We start from the raw sequence: 18,299 nt of genomic DNA, 5'->3' as shown, positions 1-18,299 counted from the left end.
CAAACGGATTTCTATGTCAAAAGACAGCTTCAACAAAATGAGTTTTATATTTACAAATAGAAACGTCTCAATTGACACCAAACTCAGAGTCCTTAAAACGTATGTATGGTCTGTCCTACTTCACGATTGTGAATGCTGGACTTTAAATAATTAACCCCTGAGAAAATTAGAGACAACTGAAATGTGTTTCTTCAGAAAAATACTCTGTATGTCATGGACTGAAAAGAAAAGTAATTAAGAGGTATTGGCATGGGCAAAAACAAGAAGATCTCTTATTGCAACGATTCGAAATATCCTCGGACATACCATTAGGCACTCAGCATCAAGGGTTGGAATTGGGGGTTAAATCACCAAAAATGATTCCCGGGTGTGGCCACCGCTGCTGCTCACTGCACCCCTACCTCCCAGGGGGTGAGGGTGATGGGTCAAATGCAGAGGATAATCTTACCACACCTAATGTGTGTGTGACAATCATTGGTACTTTTAAGAGACAGCTTAGAAAAGCTGATGTTAACAGGAACATTTGTTATGATCCGCTGCCCGGATCATATTTCTGTTTGGGTTTTCTGTTAGTCTTGGACTCATTTTGTTCCTGTCTGTGCACCTTTGAGTTGGTTACCATAGTTACTTATTAATTCCACCTGCCGCTTGTGTTTCTGACGGGCACCTGTTGTAATCACAGACGCTATTTAAGCCCACCTTTGTTCATCACTCGTTCTGCTTTCTTTGTTTTTGCATCACGCGACTGCCACGTAAGTTTGTTCTTGATTCTAGACTCAGCTAAATTCCATAGTCTGTGCTAAGTGTTAGCCTTAGCTTCCTGTGCGTTCGGCACCTCTTCCTGTCGGTTTGTTTTCTGTTTTGTACCAGTTTTGTGTTATTTTATTATTAAATCAAGTTATTACCTGCAAGCCCTGTCCGGATTCGTCCCTTGCATCTTGGGAGAACAAAACCCCGCATCATCATGCGCACCACACGTGACAACATTAGTATGAAAGAAAGCTCCAGGTCAACAATGAACAACATATATCAACAGCCTAAGAAATTTTATCGGAAACATCAATAATATAGAACTTATACAATATAGAACTCATACATAGGGCGGACAATAGAGAAGACTGGAGAGGCTTGAACATCGATGCCTGCAAACAGGCCTGATACTCCATGATGGTGATAGCGAACAAGGTAAAGATAGTAAACACAACCTAAATGCACTTTTTTTTTTAAATTTTGCCTATCATTCACAATCCTTATGGGAGACAAGAACACACATTTTTTTTTTGTTTATGCATTGTAATGCGTAAATAAACGTAAATAAAAGTCAGCTAACAATGGAGCTAATGGGAGCCATGACATCATTCCACCTATCACGCCCATTAAACCCACTAAAACAGTGGTCCCCAACCACTGGGCCGTGGATCGATTGGTACCGGGCTGCACAAGAAATTAAAAAAAAAAAAAAATAATAATAATAATATATTTTTTTTTATTAAATCAACATAAAAAACACAAGATACACTTACAATTAGTGAACCAACCCAAAAAACATTTCTCCTCCATTCACACAAAAGGGTTGTTTCTTTCTGTTATTAATATTCTGGTTCCTACATTATACATCAATATAGATCAATACAGTCTGCTGGGATACAGTCCGTAAGCACACATGATTGTATTTTTTTATGACAAAAAAAAACAAACAAACAAAAAAAAAAAACATACCCCCCCTGGTCCGTGGGACAAATTTTCAAGCGTTGACCGGTCCGCTGCACTAAAAGGTTGGGGACCACTGCACTAAAAGGTTGGGGACCACTGCATTAAAACATACAAAAAGCGCCAACAATACTCCATTTACATTTTGTGACGTAAATATTAACCAAGTATTAGCAAAATTATTATAAATACTAACATAAAGGACTTATTTTTAGCGGCAAATTGATCACAGAGAGTTGATGGATCACCTGTGAGCTGGTGAAAGTTAATTCCACATTATACATCATGCCTCTCACCTGGATAGTAGAAGGATGTGGTCATTAACGGAAAAGTTGGTCAACTTTGACAGCCAAGTTAGACCTGGAGATGGCGAGAAAGACAGGCAAAGACGCCCGTTTGCGCCCACCTTTTTTTTTTTTTTTACCCTTTGCGAGGATTATGATTAATGCTTCATCTAAACAGGAAGATATGAACATCGCATCGGTCGTCATCCCAGTGAGAGCAGATATTGTACAGGAAGTGTTTGTTTTATCATGTGTGTTGTCTCTCATGAAGTCTGCTACAATTAGTAGTAGGGATGTCCGATAATGGCTTTTTGTCGATATCCGATATTCCGATATTGTCCAACTCTTTAATTGCCGATACCGATATCAACCGATACCGATATCAACCGATATATACAGTCGTGGAATTAGCACATTATTATGCCTAATTTGGACAACCAGGTATGGTGAAGATATGGTACTTTTAAAAATAATAATAAAATAACATAAGATAAATAAATTAAAAACATTTTCTCGAATAAAAAAGAAAGTAAAACAATATAAAAACAGTTACATTGAAACTAGTAATTAATAAAAATTAGTAAAATTAACTGTTAAAGGTTAGTACTATTAGTAGACCAGCAGCACGCACAATCATGTGTGCTTACGGACTGTATCCCTTGCAGACTGTATTGATATATATTGATATATAATGTAGGAACCACAATATTAATAACAGAAAGAAACAACACTTTTGTGTGAATGAGTGTGAATGGGGGAATGTTTTTTGGGTTGGTGCACTAATTGTAAGTGTATCTTGTGTTTTTTATGTTGATTTAATAATTTAAAAAAAATAAAAAAAATAACGATTCCGATAATAAAAAAAACGATACCGATAATTTCCGATATTACATTTTAACGCATTTATCGACATCTCTAATTAGTAGTATTGTTGTTGAAGGAAAAAGTGACCATTGTTATGTGTTTATACAATTAATGTGCCGCTGCATGCTTAAAATGAACAAAATACGTAAATATTACATGTTATTATGAAAGTGCCTGTTACTACATTAGATACTGTATTTACTTACAGCATGTATATAAAACATTTATTACGTTTTTTTGGACGTTTTTTAGAGAGCTTTATAGGCACAATGGAGCGACTTCCCTTGACTCCGTTGCTAACTGACTTTTGCCAGCCTTTATTTACGAGCTAGATTGTATTAAAACAGAAAAACATATGGGTTCTAGTCTTCCCTTTTAAGTATGTACTGTCAAGTACCGACTCAACAAACGGGATGGTCGGGCATTACCCTGGTAGAGACACACATGACACTTGTTGTCACCTCTGACCTCTCCAGCCCATCACGCAAATACATCTGTGGGGAGGCGGGGCCGGCAGACCGACAGCGAGGCGTGCCCCGCCAGGGCCGACTCCGAGATGGCGGCGATGAGGCGTGGCCGGCAGTCCGACAGCGAGGCAGGGCACACCACTCCAAGATGGCGGCGAGGAGGCGTGGACGGTGCGGAAATCGCCCGGCTGGGCACAATTAAGTAATCCCCTCTCAGTGTGTAAAAGGGCGACACCCGAGAACGACGGGGCAGAAGGAGGTGGAGAGCCAGTGGTGCATGAGGAGCACGCGCGACAAAGACCGAGAGATAGACGGCTGAAAAGCGACCGGAAGAGCGAGCGGTTTGAGAGGCGAGAGCTGAAAAGCGACCCGACCTGAACTGAGTATTATTTGAAAAAATAAACAAAGTCAAACTATGCTCGCAGCGATGTCTGTCCTTGATGGTCCTTGGAACCCGCACGACGGCTTGAGTCTGTCACAACATCCTTGTGCAAAGAGACACCTACAATAGTCTGTTCTCCAAGGTTAACTATTAACAATTAACAATATCAATACATTATTTCATTAAACTACTGTAGTTGTTTGTAGTGCCTGCTATTGTAATGTTTTTCCACACAATATTTCTGATCTAAAAGTGTGTGGTTTTTTTGTTAATGCATGTTACATATTAAAATGGTGATGTTTAGGGAGGGACAAGCACAGATTAAATTGATTTCAATTCATTTCAATGAGCGGGTCTGAATTGAGATACGAGTGTTTTGAGTTACAAGCTTGATTAACGTGGACCCCGACTTAAACAAGTTGAAAAACTTATTTGGGTGTTACCATTTGGTGGTCAATTGTACGGAATATGTACTGTACTGGCGGTATAGCTCGGTTGGTAGAGTGGCCGTACCAGCAACTTGAGGGTTGCAGGTTCGATCCCCGCTTCTGCCACTGCCGTTGTGTCCTTGGGCAAGACACTTTACCCACCTGCTCCCAGTGCCACCCACACTGGTTTAAAAATGTAACTTAGATATTGGGTTTCAATTAGTAAAGCGCTTTGAGTCACTAGAGAAAAGTGCTATATAAATATAATTCACTTCACTTCACTACTGTGCAATCTACTAATAAAAGTTTCAATCAATCAATCAATCAATCAATCAATCAATCAAATGGAACGCAATGTGCTGATAAGCAGTGTTGGGTTGGTTACTGAAAACCAGTAACTAGTTACAGTTACTAGTTACTTTATTTCAAAAGTAACTCAGTTACTAACTCAGTTACTTACACCAAAAAGTAATGCGTTACTGTGAAAAGTAACTATTTAGTTACTTATTTTTTTCTCCTTTTTTTTTTAAGGCTCCCATTAATGCCCTTTTAGCCTTCATTTCAGTACTGTTATTGCACTGGAGAATAATACAATGTGTTGATCAACTTGACATGCATTTGCATCACTGAACTCTGCTAAGCAACGTGGTCTACATACAACACACAAAGACAAAGATATGTTGTAAAGGGCCAATTTATTTCAGGCCACAACAAATTGACAAAACTATTTGAAATAGCTGCAACATAACATACATAAATAACAAACCGCATAATAACAACATAGCTGTAAAGCTGGCTTCACCCAAGGAAGGCACACATGACATACACAAAGCCTAATCAGGCATTTTTTTTCTCTCAAGGAATTGTGAAATAAAATCATTTATTCCGGAGATCAACACTGTAGTGAAGCCCAGAAGACTACACATTTCCCCAGTTTTAGTTTAGAGATAAGGTAAGATTGGCCTGGCCCACTAGCATCCCTCTTTATGTTTGTGAACTTTATAGTCTATACATTTAGAGTGATGTGATAATCAAACACTCTAGAAGTCTAGAATTAAATAGTATATAAGAGAATTGACAGTGTGAACCTTCAATGATGAGCAGAGGCAGAGTTTGGAGTGTTTTCTTTCGCTCGCTTTCCATGTTTATGTACTCACTGTCCAGGTACTTGGAACATGTTTTCCGTGCCATTTGTTGTTTGGCGCCGGTATCATGCTAATTAGCTGCCAGAAAACGGGTGACTCCACTGTAGAAATAGCCTGCATGTCTTCTAGCACATACGCTGCAATGGCTCTATCAATGTTGTCCTGGCTAGCATTGCCTCCGTTAAACTCCTTAGGTGGAGGTGAAGTGGCATCGGAGTCTGTGTCTGTCTTTACTAGCTTCGTCGAAGCATGTTGCTTATGTGGCGTGGCGAAGTTGGGAGAGTGGCCGTGCCAGCAATCTGAGGGTTACTGGTTCAATCCCCACCTTCTACCATCCTAGTCACGTCCGTTGTGTCCTTGAGCAAGACACTTGAACCTTGCTCCTGATGGGTCCTGGTTAGTGCCTTGCGTGGCAGCTCCCGCCATCAGTGTGTGAATGTATGGGTGAATGTGGAAATAGTGTCAAAGCGCTTTGAGTTCCTGAAAAAGGTAGAAAAGCTATACAAGTATAACCCATTTACCATTTATGTAGCTGTTTCAGCAGATTTGAATTGCTGTTTTGGGCAGTGTTCCCGGGTGCGGTCACTGCTGCTGCTCACTGCTCCCCTCACCTCCCAGGGGGTGATCAAGGGTGATGGGTTAAATGCAGAGAATAATTTCACCACACCTAGTGTGTGTGTGACAATCATTGGCACTTTAACTTTAAGTAGATGGGATCTTTGATCCAAGACACAACTTACATTTAACTAAAATGTTCTTTTCTTTGTGCTCGACAAAAGAAAAGTAGTGACAATGTCTCCATGTTAAGACACTCGACTTCTGGCTTCGCCATGATGTCTTTTTAGTTGTTATGAGAGTAGCGTATGTGTGTGTGTGTGTGGCCCTTTAAGAAATGACAGCTTGTGAGGTGAGTGACGTCAGTGAGTGAGTGGGCGAGAGAGGTGAGGGAGCGCAACAGTGAGTGCGTGCAGGTGCTCTAGCTTGGTAGATGGCTGCGTGCAAGACACCAATAAAGTCACAAAATTGCAACAAACCGCCGGCCTCGTCATTCACCCTCGAGTCCGGAGCTGTAAAGACCCACTGCCGGGTAAAGTGAAGGGTGTTAGCCCCGAAGTACATAGGCCCTGGAGGAACGTCTCCCCTGCGCTCCGCTCCTCGGTCGAGGAAAGCACGCCTTTTCTTTTCCTTGTGAGACAGAAGGACGACACTTCTTCTGTTTCAGGCCGATACTACATTAAAAAATAACGTAAAATAACGCAGTAACGCATCATGTAGTAACGGTAACTGAGTTACTGAATATAAAAAATAACGCGTTAGATTACTAGTTACCGCCGAAACTAACGGCGTTACAGTAACGCGTTACTTAGTAACGAGTTAGTCCCAACACTGCTGATACGTTGAGGTACTACTACTGTATATTGTTAGAAACTCTTTAAACATTTAAAAATTGACCTAACCCTGACAACAGTCAGCCTAAACCTAAGTTGTCTCCTGTAAAACGAGAAACACATTTTACTTGTTTTTTTTTCAGAAAAGTTGCAATCGTGTATTGATTAGTGAATGGAAAATTAGCCTCAACAAATGTGTTGATGAATTACTCTATTATTTCTTAGGGTGTGGCATCATGGTGTTTTTTCCTCTACGTTTCCATCATTAACGACTTACTAGGGAACGGTCCAGCTTGTTCTTTTTGCTCCTTTCACTGTTATTTCTTCTGTTCTCACTTCCCTTTGCCAGGAAGTAATTAACTTAGTGTCAGAAAAGAAAGCGCCGGTGCTAGCAGGGTGTGGTGCAGCTCAATGAATAGCAGCAAACAAACTCCGGCATTAGGTGAAGACTGATGTGAAACTGTTAGATTCATTCCCAGCCTCCCTGTGGTAATTTAATACGTACAAATCCATCGTGTTAGCATTTCATTCTGAAGACATTGTGCAAGATTGAACCGTCAATGTGATTATGCTCCCACGGCTTGAGGGGAGGGGCACCGGTTTATATTTGGAGCAGCAAATCAGATTTGATAAATGGTAAGGAAAACAGATGCCACATTGAAGAATTGATAAAGACATTTGTGAGTGATAGTCACAAATAAAAATATGCACTGAGGGAGGGGGAAACTAATTGCTTATGCCTCAGCCCGGCATTGCAATTATTCTCCAAGATCACATCTGTTTCCTAGGGCTTCATGAGGAGAGGAGGCATGCACTTACCAACATGATGTTAGCTTATTCCTTAGGTGGTTTGCGTTCACATTGCATCATGGAGTGTACACAGAACAAAACTGTACTACAGGAGCTCTTTTGTGTCTTTATTTAGTACATCTCGAAAGGACGTGCAAAATACTTTCTATTCAGCAATATAATTTTATAATTTCATAGCTGCTGGATGACTTAAGGCAGTGTTTTTCAACCTTTTTTGAGCCAAGGCACATTTTTTGCGTTGACAAAATCCAGAGGCACACCATCAGCAGAAATCATTAAATAACAAAAATCAGTTGACAGTAAAAAGTTGTTGTCGCAGTTGTTGGATATGACTTTAAACCATAACCAACCATGCATCAATATAGCTCTTGTCTCAAAGTAGGTGTACTGTCACCACTTGTCACATCACGCCGTGACTTATTTTGAGTTTTTTGCTGTTTTCCTGTGTGTAGTGTTTTAGTTCTTGTCTTGCGCTCCTATTTTGGTGGCTTTTTCTCTTTTTTTGGTATTTTCTTGTATCAGTTTCATGTCTTCCTTTGAGCGATATTTCCCACGTCTACTTTGTTATAGCAATCAATAATATTTCAGTTGTTTTTATCCTTCTTTGTGGGGACATTGTTGATTGTCATGTCATGTTCGGATGTACATTGTGGACGCCGTCTTTGCTCCACAGTAAGTCTTTGCTGTCGTCCAGCATTCTGTTTTTGTCTACTTTGTAGACAATTCAGTTTTAGTTTTGTTCTGAATAGCCTTCCCTACGCTTATATGCCTTTTCTTAAGGGCACTTACTTTTTGTTTATTTTTGGTTCAAGCACTAGATACCTTTTTACCTGCACACTGCCTCCCGCTGTTTCCGACATCTACAAAGCAATTAGCTACCGGCTGCCACCTACTGATATGGAAGAATATTACACGGTTACTCTGCCGAGCTCTAGACAGCACCGACACTCAACAACAACATATCATTTGCAGACCGTAACGACAGGTTTGCAAAAAATATTTTTAACTCAAATAGGTGAAATTACATAATCTCCCACGGCACACCAGACTGTATCTCACGGCACACTAGTGTGCTGCGGCAAAGTGGTTGAAAAATACTGACTTAAGGGATTAATTAAAACAAATTCAATTGATGCGATTTGGTGTCTGCTTGTGTTTCTAAATGACGTTTGTTTTTTCATATAGGAGATATTTCTAACATATCTCTTACATGAAAAAAAAACAACTTCTTGCAATATGCATTTTCTTTCATCTGCGACATTCTGGCGCACGCTCGCCGTTAATGCCAGCATCTTTCGTGAGCACATCTCCAGTGCACTAAAAAAGTTGGTTCCATTGTACAAACCCCGTTTCCATATGAGTTGGGAAATTGTGTTGGATGTACATATAAAATATAAAAACGAAATACAATGATTTGCAAATAATTTTCAACCCATATTCAGTTGAATATACTACAAAGACAACATATTTGATGTTCAAACTGATAAACATTTTCTTTTGCAAATAATCATTAACTTTAAGATTTGATACCAGCAACACGTGACAAAGAAGTTGGGAAAGGTGGCAATACATACTGATAAAGTTGAGGAATGCTCATCAAACACTTATTTGGAACATCCCACAGGTGTGCAGGCTAATTGGGAACAGGTGGGTGCCATGATTGGGTATAAAAACGGCTTCCCAAAAAATGCTCAGTCTTTCACAAGAAAGGATGGGGCGAGGTACACCCCTTTGTCCACAACTGCGTGAGCAAATAGTCAAACAGTTTAAGAACAACATTTCTCAAAGTGCAATTTATAAGAAATTTAGGGATTTCAACATGTAAGAGTGTGGGTACTTTCCTGGCCCGCCTGCAGTCCAGACCTGTCTCCCATCGAAAATGTGTGGCGCATTATGAAACGTAAAATTCGATAGCGGAGACCCCGGACTATTGAACGACTGAAGCTCTACATAAAACAAGAATGGGAAATAATTCCACTTTCAAAGCTTCAACAATTAGTTTCCTCAGTTCCCAATCGTTTATTGAGTATTGTTAAAAGAAAAGGTGATGTAACACAGTGGTGAACATGCCCTTTCCCAACTACTTTGGCACGTGTTGCAGCCATGAAATTCTAAGTTAATTATTATTTGCAAAAAAAAAAGAAAGTTTATGAGTTTGAACATCAAATATCTTGTTTTTGTAGTGCATTCAATTGAATATGGGTTGAAAAGGATTTGCAAATCATTGTATTCTGTTTATATTTACATCTAACAATATTTCCCAACTCATATGGAAACGGGGTTTGTAGATGCACTGCGGGAATTCTTATAAAAGGGCCAGAAAAATTGGTAAATGTCTGCTGCATGTTTCAAAAATTGGCAAAATGATAACATGATGATGATAACATGAGTGTGCAGTAAAAAAGTACTTCCATGGTAAAAGCCACTTTATTACTCTTTCTCTCTTGGCTTTTGGCAAGGGCCGTCGCGCTCCCTCCCCTTACCGTGTTTGCCCTGCTTGCCTCTTTATCTCATCCTGTCTTGTTTATCCTTCTTGTTTCCTCTTTTTGCACTGTTCTCCAAAATCTAACCAATGGAATTGATCAACCTCTCAACAAAATTGACAAGATCCGGGTTCAGGAGAACCTGTCTGTCTTGTCGGAACGGTTGTTGCGAGACAAACGCCGGACTCTTGGGAGAAGAGGAGTGCCGCGTGCCTGGCGACCCTCGCAGTCGAGGACGTTGACGTTATCTACCTATTCGGAATCATGATAACAGGGTATCTGCTGATTGGAGTAAACGTTGCCCTGATGTATCGACAAATCGGAAGATGCTGGCAGCCATTTAAAGTACCCCAAAGCTGCCACAAATGATTGGAGGATGCGGGCAGAACTCAGACTTTTATTATTCTGGACAACATCAGACCGTTTGCCCTGTAGTATGAATTTGAGGACCAGAAATAGACAATTAGAGTAAAAAGTTTAATTATTTTTTGCTCGCTCAATCCCAACCATTCTACTCTTGATTGTTTTCCCTGGCTATGACGTGGCAATGTCGTTGCTTCAAGATTCCCCTCCAACACATTGCAGCAAAGACAAAACAACACCTGGAAAGATAAACTATGTTCCTTTGCCACCGTCTGCAGAACAACTCTAGGCCTACAGACTTAACACACATTGTTGGCCATGGCTACATATGCACACATACCCCCACCCCCACCCCACGCCTTTCCTACCGCTTCACCCCACGTGGTATGACGGACAACGGAGCAGCGCCCCTAGTAACTGGCAGCTTCGGGCCCGATGCCTGTTGCAAGTCTTGTGGTTTCTGTGTCAACATGTGTATATGTGCTATCAAGTTGTTTTTTCTGTGCCTCAGTTTGTGCCCCTCCCTCAACCCCCCATATAGGAGCCTAGTCTGAGATCAACTTTTTTTACTTATCCTCCACCAGCGCCTACCTTTTCCCACGCCGTAAGTGCCGATTCATCACCATTCCTATTCCGTTCCTGTTTGTCTAATCTTGAGTAGGTTTGCGGTGAAAATTAAATTTCGTTTTACCTGTGCAATGACCTTAAAGAGCATACCAGTACACACAATTTTCTAGTTTGCAGTTTAGCGTCTGGTATTTGGATCTTAAGAGATCAGGCCCATTGTAACACAAACGTTTTGCGCACCAAATTAAAATAACACCTATTCTCCTAAGTAGGGCTACACAATTATTCACAAGTTAATTATGATCACGATTTTGGTTGCCATGAGTGTGATTTTCAGTGATATTCAAGAAATCAATCAATCAATCAAAGTTTATTTATATAGCCCTTAATCACAGATGTCTCAAAGGGCTGCACAAGCCACAACAACATCCTCGGCTCAGATCCCACATCAGGGCAAAAAAAACTCAACCCAATGGGAACGAGTGTGCCATGAGAACCAACTAGTGAATTAAGTAATTTTGTTAATTATGTTCTAATCAGTATTGCTTGTATTCCGACACGTGACTTCTTACCGGAAATGAAAAAAATGATGGTCAACCAAGCCAAGATGACTGTTGCAAGCAGCAAGCAGCGCAAAAACTATCTGAGTACGCAAGGAGCCTAGATCTTCCTGCAAAAAGAAGATACGAGCCAAAAAATCAAACCATGCGATATAATTGATGCCTGTACTTTAAAAAAAAAAAAAAGATTTTTGCGTGATCCCAAGGATTATACGTCGGTATTGTTTCTAGACATATCGAACTATCTTGTGCTCCAGACGTCATTCTACATGACAAAACAGATGAAAACTTAGGAAAGCACGGAGGCCTTCAACTTCTGTTTGTGTGGCTGGAACAAAGAAATTGGTATTAAGACTCTCCCGGTCAAATTATGCATTGTTTTTCATCAGGTAAGGTTGCATTTCATGATTTAAGTGGTGATCATGCGAGGACGCGTCCATGTACACCAACTATGACTAGCACCCGACTGCTGACACACGGGACTACATATCCATTTAACCAGCAATTCCTGACTCATCATATTTGATTTTTGTCCCGTTGTCACATATACTCTGACTTATGTGTGTACAAAATAAACAAGAGGGGAGACATAGAACCTTTCCTGACAAAGTAGCTGATGCAAATATCTGTTTGTTAAAAATGTAAATACAAACAATATCAAGAAAATACTTAGTAGATTAAAAATATATCAAAACAACCTTGACAAAGTGATTCCTGCCAACTTGTGCGTTTTTCGACTCCGCTTGCTCCCTTGGACTAGAGTGTGTGCCACTTTTCTCACTGTCTTTCGTAAAAAACATGCATTTTTTCACCCTTCTTGATTACCTCTCGAGGAACTGAAATGTTTATCCTTTTTGCGTTTTGAACGGTTCATACAGCTTAAAACAACGCAAGCAAAGGGCATTTTTCTTCAAGAAAGGCTAAATGGCGCCTCACATATTTAATGGGCCAGACGTGAGCCGAACATGACGTCATGTAAATACAAGCAATATCACGCAAAACGGGGACCACCAGAGATTGTTCGGCCGTACGGCAGAAGAGCAACAGAAGCTTGTCTTAAAGCCCCGTGAAGACGCCCCCGCCAATGCCAGAGGCCATTGTGTATGTGCACGTAGCTCCATGACCACACCCACCACCTCACCTGCCGGCATTTACGTAATTACCCCCCGGGTGTTGTGGCCGGCACTTCTGTGGAGTTCTTGGTGTGCGTTAAAAAAAGCACTGCTGGTATTTAACAGTGACATGTGTGGATGCATGCACAACGTGCGGTTTTGCTTGTTTCCCTGGAGTTCCACTAGCAATACTAATGGCTAGCCATCATGCTAAATAGAGTCTAGAGACACTTTTCCATCGAGTGCCAACACCGGCGAATAGTGCTCCCCATTGGAATTCATGCAGCCCTTGCATCTGTGCATGCAAATAAATGGGAATACAGAAAAGTAATTGCGCATTGAGAGACTCTAACCTGAGTAATATTGTCACACTAAAAAATGATATATTTTTGTATTTTGTCATAAGCATGTCTCACACCACAAATAGACAAATGTATGATTAGGTCAAGCGAGGGTGTACATGTGATGACACATGGACCACCTGCGGATCGTAGCTGTTTTATATATATATATTTAAAAAAAAAGATAAACAGAGCTCAAGGCATAATGTAATGAGAATAAAAATAAAATATTAATATTAAGTATTAAAAATAATGTTAATACTGTACTAATGATGAACAAAAAAAAATATTTGTCTTTTCAAATAGGGCTGTTAACATTATTGCGTTAACGCACGTGATTAATCAAAAAAAAATTGAGTCCTATTTTTGACCAAGACTGACAACCTTGTGTGCTATTTTGTTGCAAATGATTTGAAAATGTGCATTTGATTTCATTTTGACTACAAACTTGCATTTGTGTCCAAATGTTGGGACCATATGGCGCATTGGATTATAAAGCGCACTGCCGATGAGCGGGTCTAATAAGGTCTATTTTCATACAAAAGGCGCATTAAAGGGGTCATATGATGATTTTTTTTTTCTAAATATAAAACATTTCCTTGTGGTCTACATAACATGTAATGGTGGTTTTTTTGGTCAAAATGTTGCATAAATTATGTTTTACAGATCATCTTAAAGCCACTTTCTGACAGTCGCTTCAGGATGTGCCGTTTTATGGGCGGTCTTATTTACGTGGCTCACCTTTGACAGCGTGTTCTCCCCATCATCTTTGTTGTGCCGATGTAGTGTGCAAGGACGGGAGTGGAAGAAGTGTCAAAAGATGGGGCTAACTGTTTTAATGACATTCAGACTTTACTTCAATCAATAACAGAGCAGCATCTCCTCATCCGTGGCTCACTAGTGCAATAACGTCGGAAATGTGTCCTGTGAAAAACCGTCCGACCGGAACTCTCCAATAACTAATGTTCCTTGGGTGAATAATGTAAACTCACTATACCGGTATGTTTTAGCGCTTTCATGGCGAGTTTACTGACAGATATAAGCAAGAACTTTACACTTCTTTATATTAGAAATGGCAACAGCGGAGGGCGAATGTCCCATAACAAGAAGATAGAGAAAAAGAAGAAGCTTATCGACTACGGTGTCGCCACAGACTAAAAGGACGGACGCGCACAGATTTTCAGGACTTATGCAGATCCCAAATACAAATCAGCAGGTACCAGAAGGTAAGAAAAGTTGCTTTTGCATAATATTGCGAAACAAAACGCCAGATAATATGTCTTACCTTACAGCACACACACCATAATGAATACTCGTATGTTGAAGCACATTGCAATCCATCAAGCGGTGCAACTTCATAGCTTACCAAAGTCGTACTAAAATATTTTGAGAGATTTTTGAGCGCTGTGTGTAATGCTCTATATTTTCAAAGGAACATACAAAATGTTGGTGTTGTTTACTTACTACATATATCTCTTTTGTGTGACTGCCATCTACTGGTCACACTTGTTATTACACCATGTACCAAATAAAATAGCTTCGAGGTCTGTAAACACAACCAAAATTATTCCGTACATTAGGCCAGTGTTTTTCAACCTTTTCTGAGCCAAGGCACATTTTATTAATTGAAAAAATGCGGAGGCACACAACCAGCAGAAATCATTGAAACATTAAACTCAGCAGCCGATATTGACAATTAAAAACTCGTTCTCGCAATTGTTGGATATGAATTCAAACCATAACCAACCCTGCATCACTATAGCTCTTGTCTCAAAGTAGGTGTACTGTCACGACCTGTGACATCACAACATTACTTATGTTGAGGTTTTTGGTGTTTTCCTGTGTGTCGTGTTTTAGTTCTTGTCTTGCGCTCCTATTTTGGTGGCTTTTCCTGTTTTGTTGGTATTTTCCTGTAGCAGTTTCATGTCTTCCTTGAACGCTATTCCCTCGCACCTGCTTTGCAATCAAGACTATTTAAGTTGTGCCGACGCTATCCTTCTTTGTGGGGACATTGTTGATTGTCGTGTCTTGTACAGATGTACTTTGTGGACGCCGTCTGCTCCACATGCTGTAAGTCTTTGCTGTCGTCCAGCATTCTGTTTTTGTTTACTTTGCAACCAGTTCAGTTTTAGTTTTGTTCTGCATAGCCATCCTTAAGCTTCAATGCCTTTTCTTAGCGGCCCTTGCCTTTTGTTTATTTTTGGTTTAAGCATTAGATACCTTTTTACCTGCACACTGCCTCCCGCTGTCGTCTGCATATTGTGATCACGACAAAGCAATTAGCCACCTGCTGCCACCTACTGATATTTAAGAGTATTACACGGTTACTCTGCCGAGCTCTAGACAGGACTCACACTCAATAACGTTATTATTATTTGCGGATTATAATTACTGGTTTTGCAAAAAATATTTTTAACCCAATTAGGTGATATTACGTAATCTCCCACGGCACACCAGACTGTATCTCACGGCACACTAGTGTGCCGCGGCACAGTGGTTGAAAAACACTGCATTAGGCGCACCGGGTTATAAGGTGCACTGTCGAGTTTTGAGAAAATGAAAAGATTTTAAGTGCACCTTATAGTCCGAAAAATACGGTATGTTAAGTTTACCCCCTTTACCACAAGTAGATTGCCAACCTGTGGTGAAGACTACGTCTTACCTACATGATGAATAATCGAGATCATAAATTGTGATTTTAATATTGATAAAAATACGACTCAGCATTCTCTGTAGTGCACACTGTTTTATGTCTAATTCTTTTGTCAGAGTTCCAAAGTTTGGAGAAAAGAATAGCCCTGTTGTGTCAAACACAAATGTCCACTGTAGAGGACACTGGCTCTCAGGTGGATATGCAAGAAGAACCTTTATTTTGTTAATGTTATATTACCTAGCCTGCTCCAAGACACGATGGGCCGAGGATATCCTGTGGCAACACATTCCAAAATGGCGGTTTGGTGAACAGTGAGGGTGAGGTTTTCCGGTCCGACTAGGATCATTGGTTCTTTGTAGACAGAAGACTGGGAACCTGGAAAAAAAAAAGCACATATAAGATAGGAATGAGAATGATGGATGGTGTCCTTTAATTGGATTTCTCTACAGGGCCTCGACCGATATACTGAATCTCTTAGATCAGGTAGATAAACAATAGCTTTGGAAAATCTTGGGAATATACCTGAGGGATGAAAGCGGCAAGAAAAGATCAGGACCCAGAACATAAAACAAAAAGCTATTAATCTATTATAGACAATGTGTTCTACAATAAAAAAAACAAGACTGTTTTGTAGTACAGTATATGAACGTTAGGGTGGGGAAAATGTACCAACCTGAAACCGTAAGGAGGGCCTCAGTGCTGTGTTTTACTCCTGCACTGTTATGTGCCACACAGCAGAACTTTCCACGGTCCTCCTCGCGTACTCCTGTGATCTGCAGGACACCCGTCGGTAAAAGGGTGTACCTATAGGGGAAACAGTGACGTGCGGTGAGGTTGATGGCTGGTGAGGCACTGACTTCATCACAGTCAGATTTACAAACATATGAACCCTAAAGAGTATCTTATTCACCATTTGATTGGCAGCAGTTAACGGGTTATGTTTAAAAGCTCATACCAGCATTCTTCCCTGCTTGGCACTCAGCATCAAGGGTTGGAATTGGGGGTTAAATCACCAAAAATGATTCCCAGGCGCGGCGCCGCTGCTGCCCACTTCTCCCCTCACCTCCCAGGGGGTGATCAAGGGGATGGGTCAAATGCAGACGACAAATTTCATTACACCTAGTGTGTGTGTGACAATCATTGGTACTTTAACTTAACTTTAACTTTACACATACAAACTGTAGCACACAAAAAAGTACATTTAATAAAAAAAACGTTATTATGGTCTTACCTTTACTTAGAAATTAAGTCCATGCGCCGCAACTAAAGCCCTCACTTAAACTTTCCACGTGCAAGATTGAATCTATTTAAAAAAGTGTAACCGAGGGTTTATAAATGTCGCCTATACTGTATGAAACTACAAAATAACAAACACGGAGGCTCCAGTTTACACGAGGACCATTTTATTTACCTTCTTTCAAAAACCTCCGCAACGTGACATCACTTCCGCTCTTAGCGCCTTCAAAATAAAAGCTCAAGGCATATACTGTATAAAAGGGCATAACAGGAACTTAACATCACAAAGAGGAAAGCCCATGAAAATAGGTTACAAAAGTTATTTAATAAGAAGCCAAAAAGTGCAAAAACAATAATGTTCGTGTTGGAGGAGTTGTGAATTAGATACACCTGCAGTCTGCAGGTGTACTTAATGTTGTGTCCCTGCAGTCATTCACAACTCCTCCAACACGAACATTATTGTTTTTGCACTTTTTGGCTTCTTATGAAATATTTTTTTAAAATAGATTCAATCTTGCACGTGGAAAGTTTAAGTGTGGGCTTTAGTTGATATAACAATTCTACGGCGGGGGTGCAGGAGGCGAGCCTCAGCCAGTGCGTCTTTTGCAGCCGTTTTATGATCGCTCAGCACAAGAAATACGTTACACACATACAGTTGTTGACAAAATACACTGTACATTATATACCTCAGCTAACTAAACTATGGAAATGTATAATATAATTCATATAGCAATACAGTCTCACAGCACAGCAGGCCAGCAGTTAGCCGAGTCCGGAATCCATGTTGCGGCACTGAGTGACGTGCCTCAACTGGCTGCTGTTCACCCCACCGTCTCTTCTCAGTATTTGAACGGCAAATGTGAAAATTCAGCGATTTTGAATAAAAATAATCTAAAACTGGTGAAGTTAAATAGAAAATAACTTTATAGTATAATCACTGGATACATATAACAATTTAATTTTTTTTTTTTCTTTTTACATTTTTTTTCTTTCCATGAGGAATTTGGAGTGTGATGGAGAATTTTTGTCCTGCAGGACATTTGTGAGGTCAGACACTAAATGTGGGATGAGAGGACCCGATCTCCCTTCCAGTTCACTCCAAAAAAAAATAGAATTTTCTAAAAGTTTGCTGAACTTTAAGATCCCAAAAGCAACGTACAAATCTCTGGCCCAAAATGTGATTCATTAATTGATTGATTGATCAATTAAGATGTGCTTTCCCATACTTTCTACTTATGTAGTAAACAATAAATCGCCAATAAAGTGGCATATCACATTAGTGTGCAGTGTTGGGACTACTGTAACGGCGTTACTTTCGGCGGTAAATAGTAATCCAACGTGTTATTTTTTATATTCAGTAACTCAGTTACCGTTACTACATGACGAGTGACTGCGTTATTTTACATTATTTTTTATGTAGTATCGGCTAGAAACTGAGAGGATCTGAGTGTGTTTTATTGGAGAGCTGCAGAAAAGGCGACGCAGAAGAGGCGCGCTGCTCTGTGT

General features: G+C 40.2%; 1 protein-coding gene across 1 annotated transcript in view; it reads right to left on the bottom strand.

The window, feature by feature from the left end:
* The window catches only part of LOC133616225 (immunoglobulin superfamily DCC subclass member 3-like), a 262,060-nt gene that overhangs the window by 80,221 nt on the left and 163,540 nt on the right, over nucleotides 1–18,299 (bottom strand). The window contains exons 4-5 of the mRNA XM_061975393.1: nucleotides 16,231–16,361; nucleotides 15,795–15,932 (exon numbers count right to left, since the gene is read on the bottom strand). Of these exons, the coding sequence (XP_061831377.1) occupies nucleotides 15,795–15,932; nucleotides 16,231–16,361 (269 nt within the window). The remainder of the gene's footprint in view (nucleotides 1–15,794; nucleotides 15,933–16,230; nucleotides 16,362–18,299) is intronic.

Source organism: Nerophis lumbriciformis, linkage group LG15 (genome assembly GCF_033978685.3).
Source record: "Nerophis lumbriciformis linkage group LG15, RoL_Nlum_v2.1, whole genome shotgun sequence".
NCBI lineage: Eukaryota > Metazoa > Chordata > Actinopteri > Syngnathiformes > Syngnathidae > Nerophis > Nerophis lumbriciformis.
Note: the sequence above shows the minus strand (reverse complement) of the source record. Positions and strands in the feature narration are given on the sequence as shown.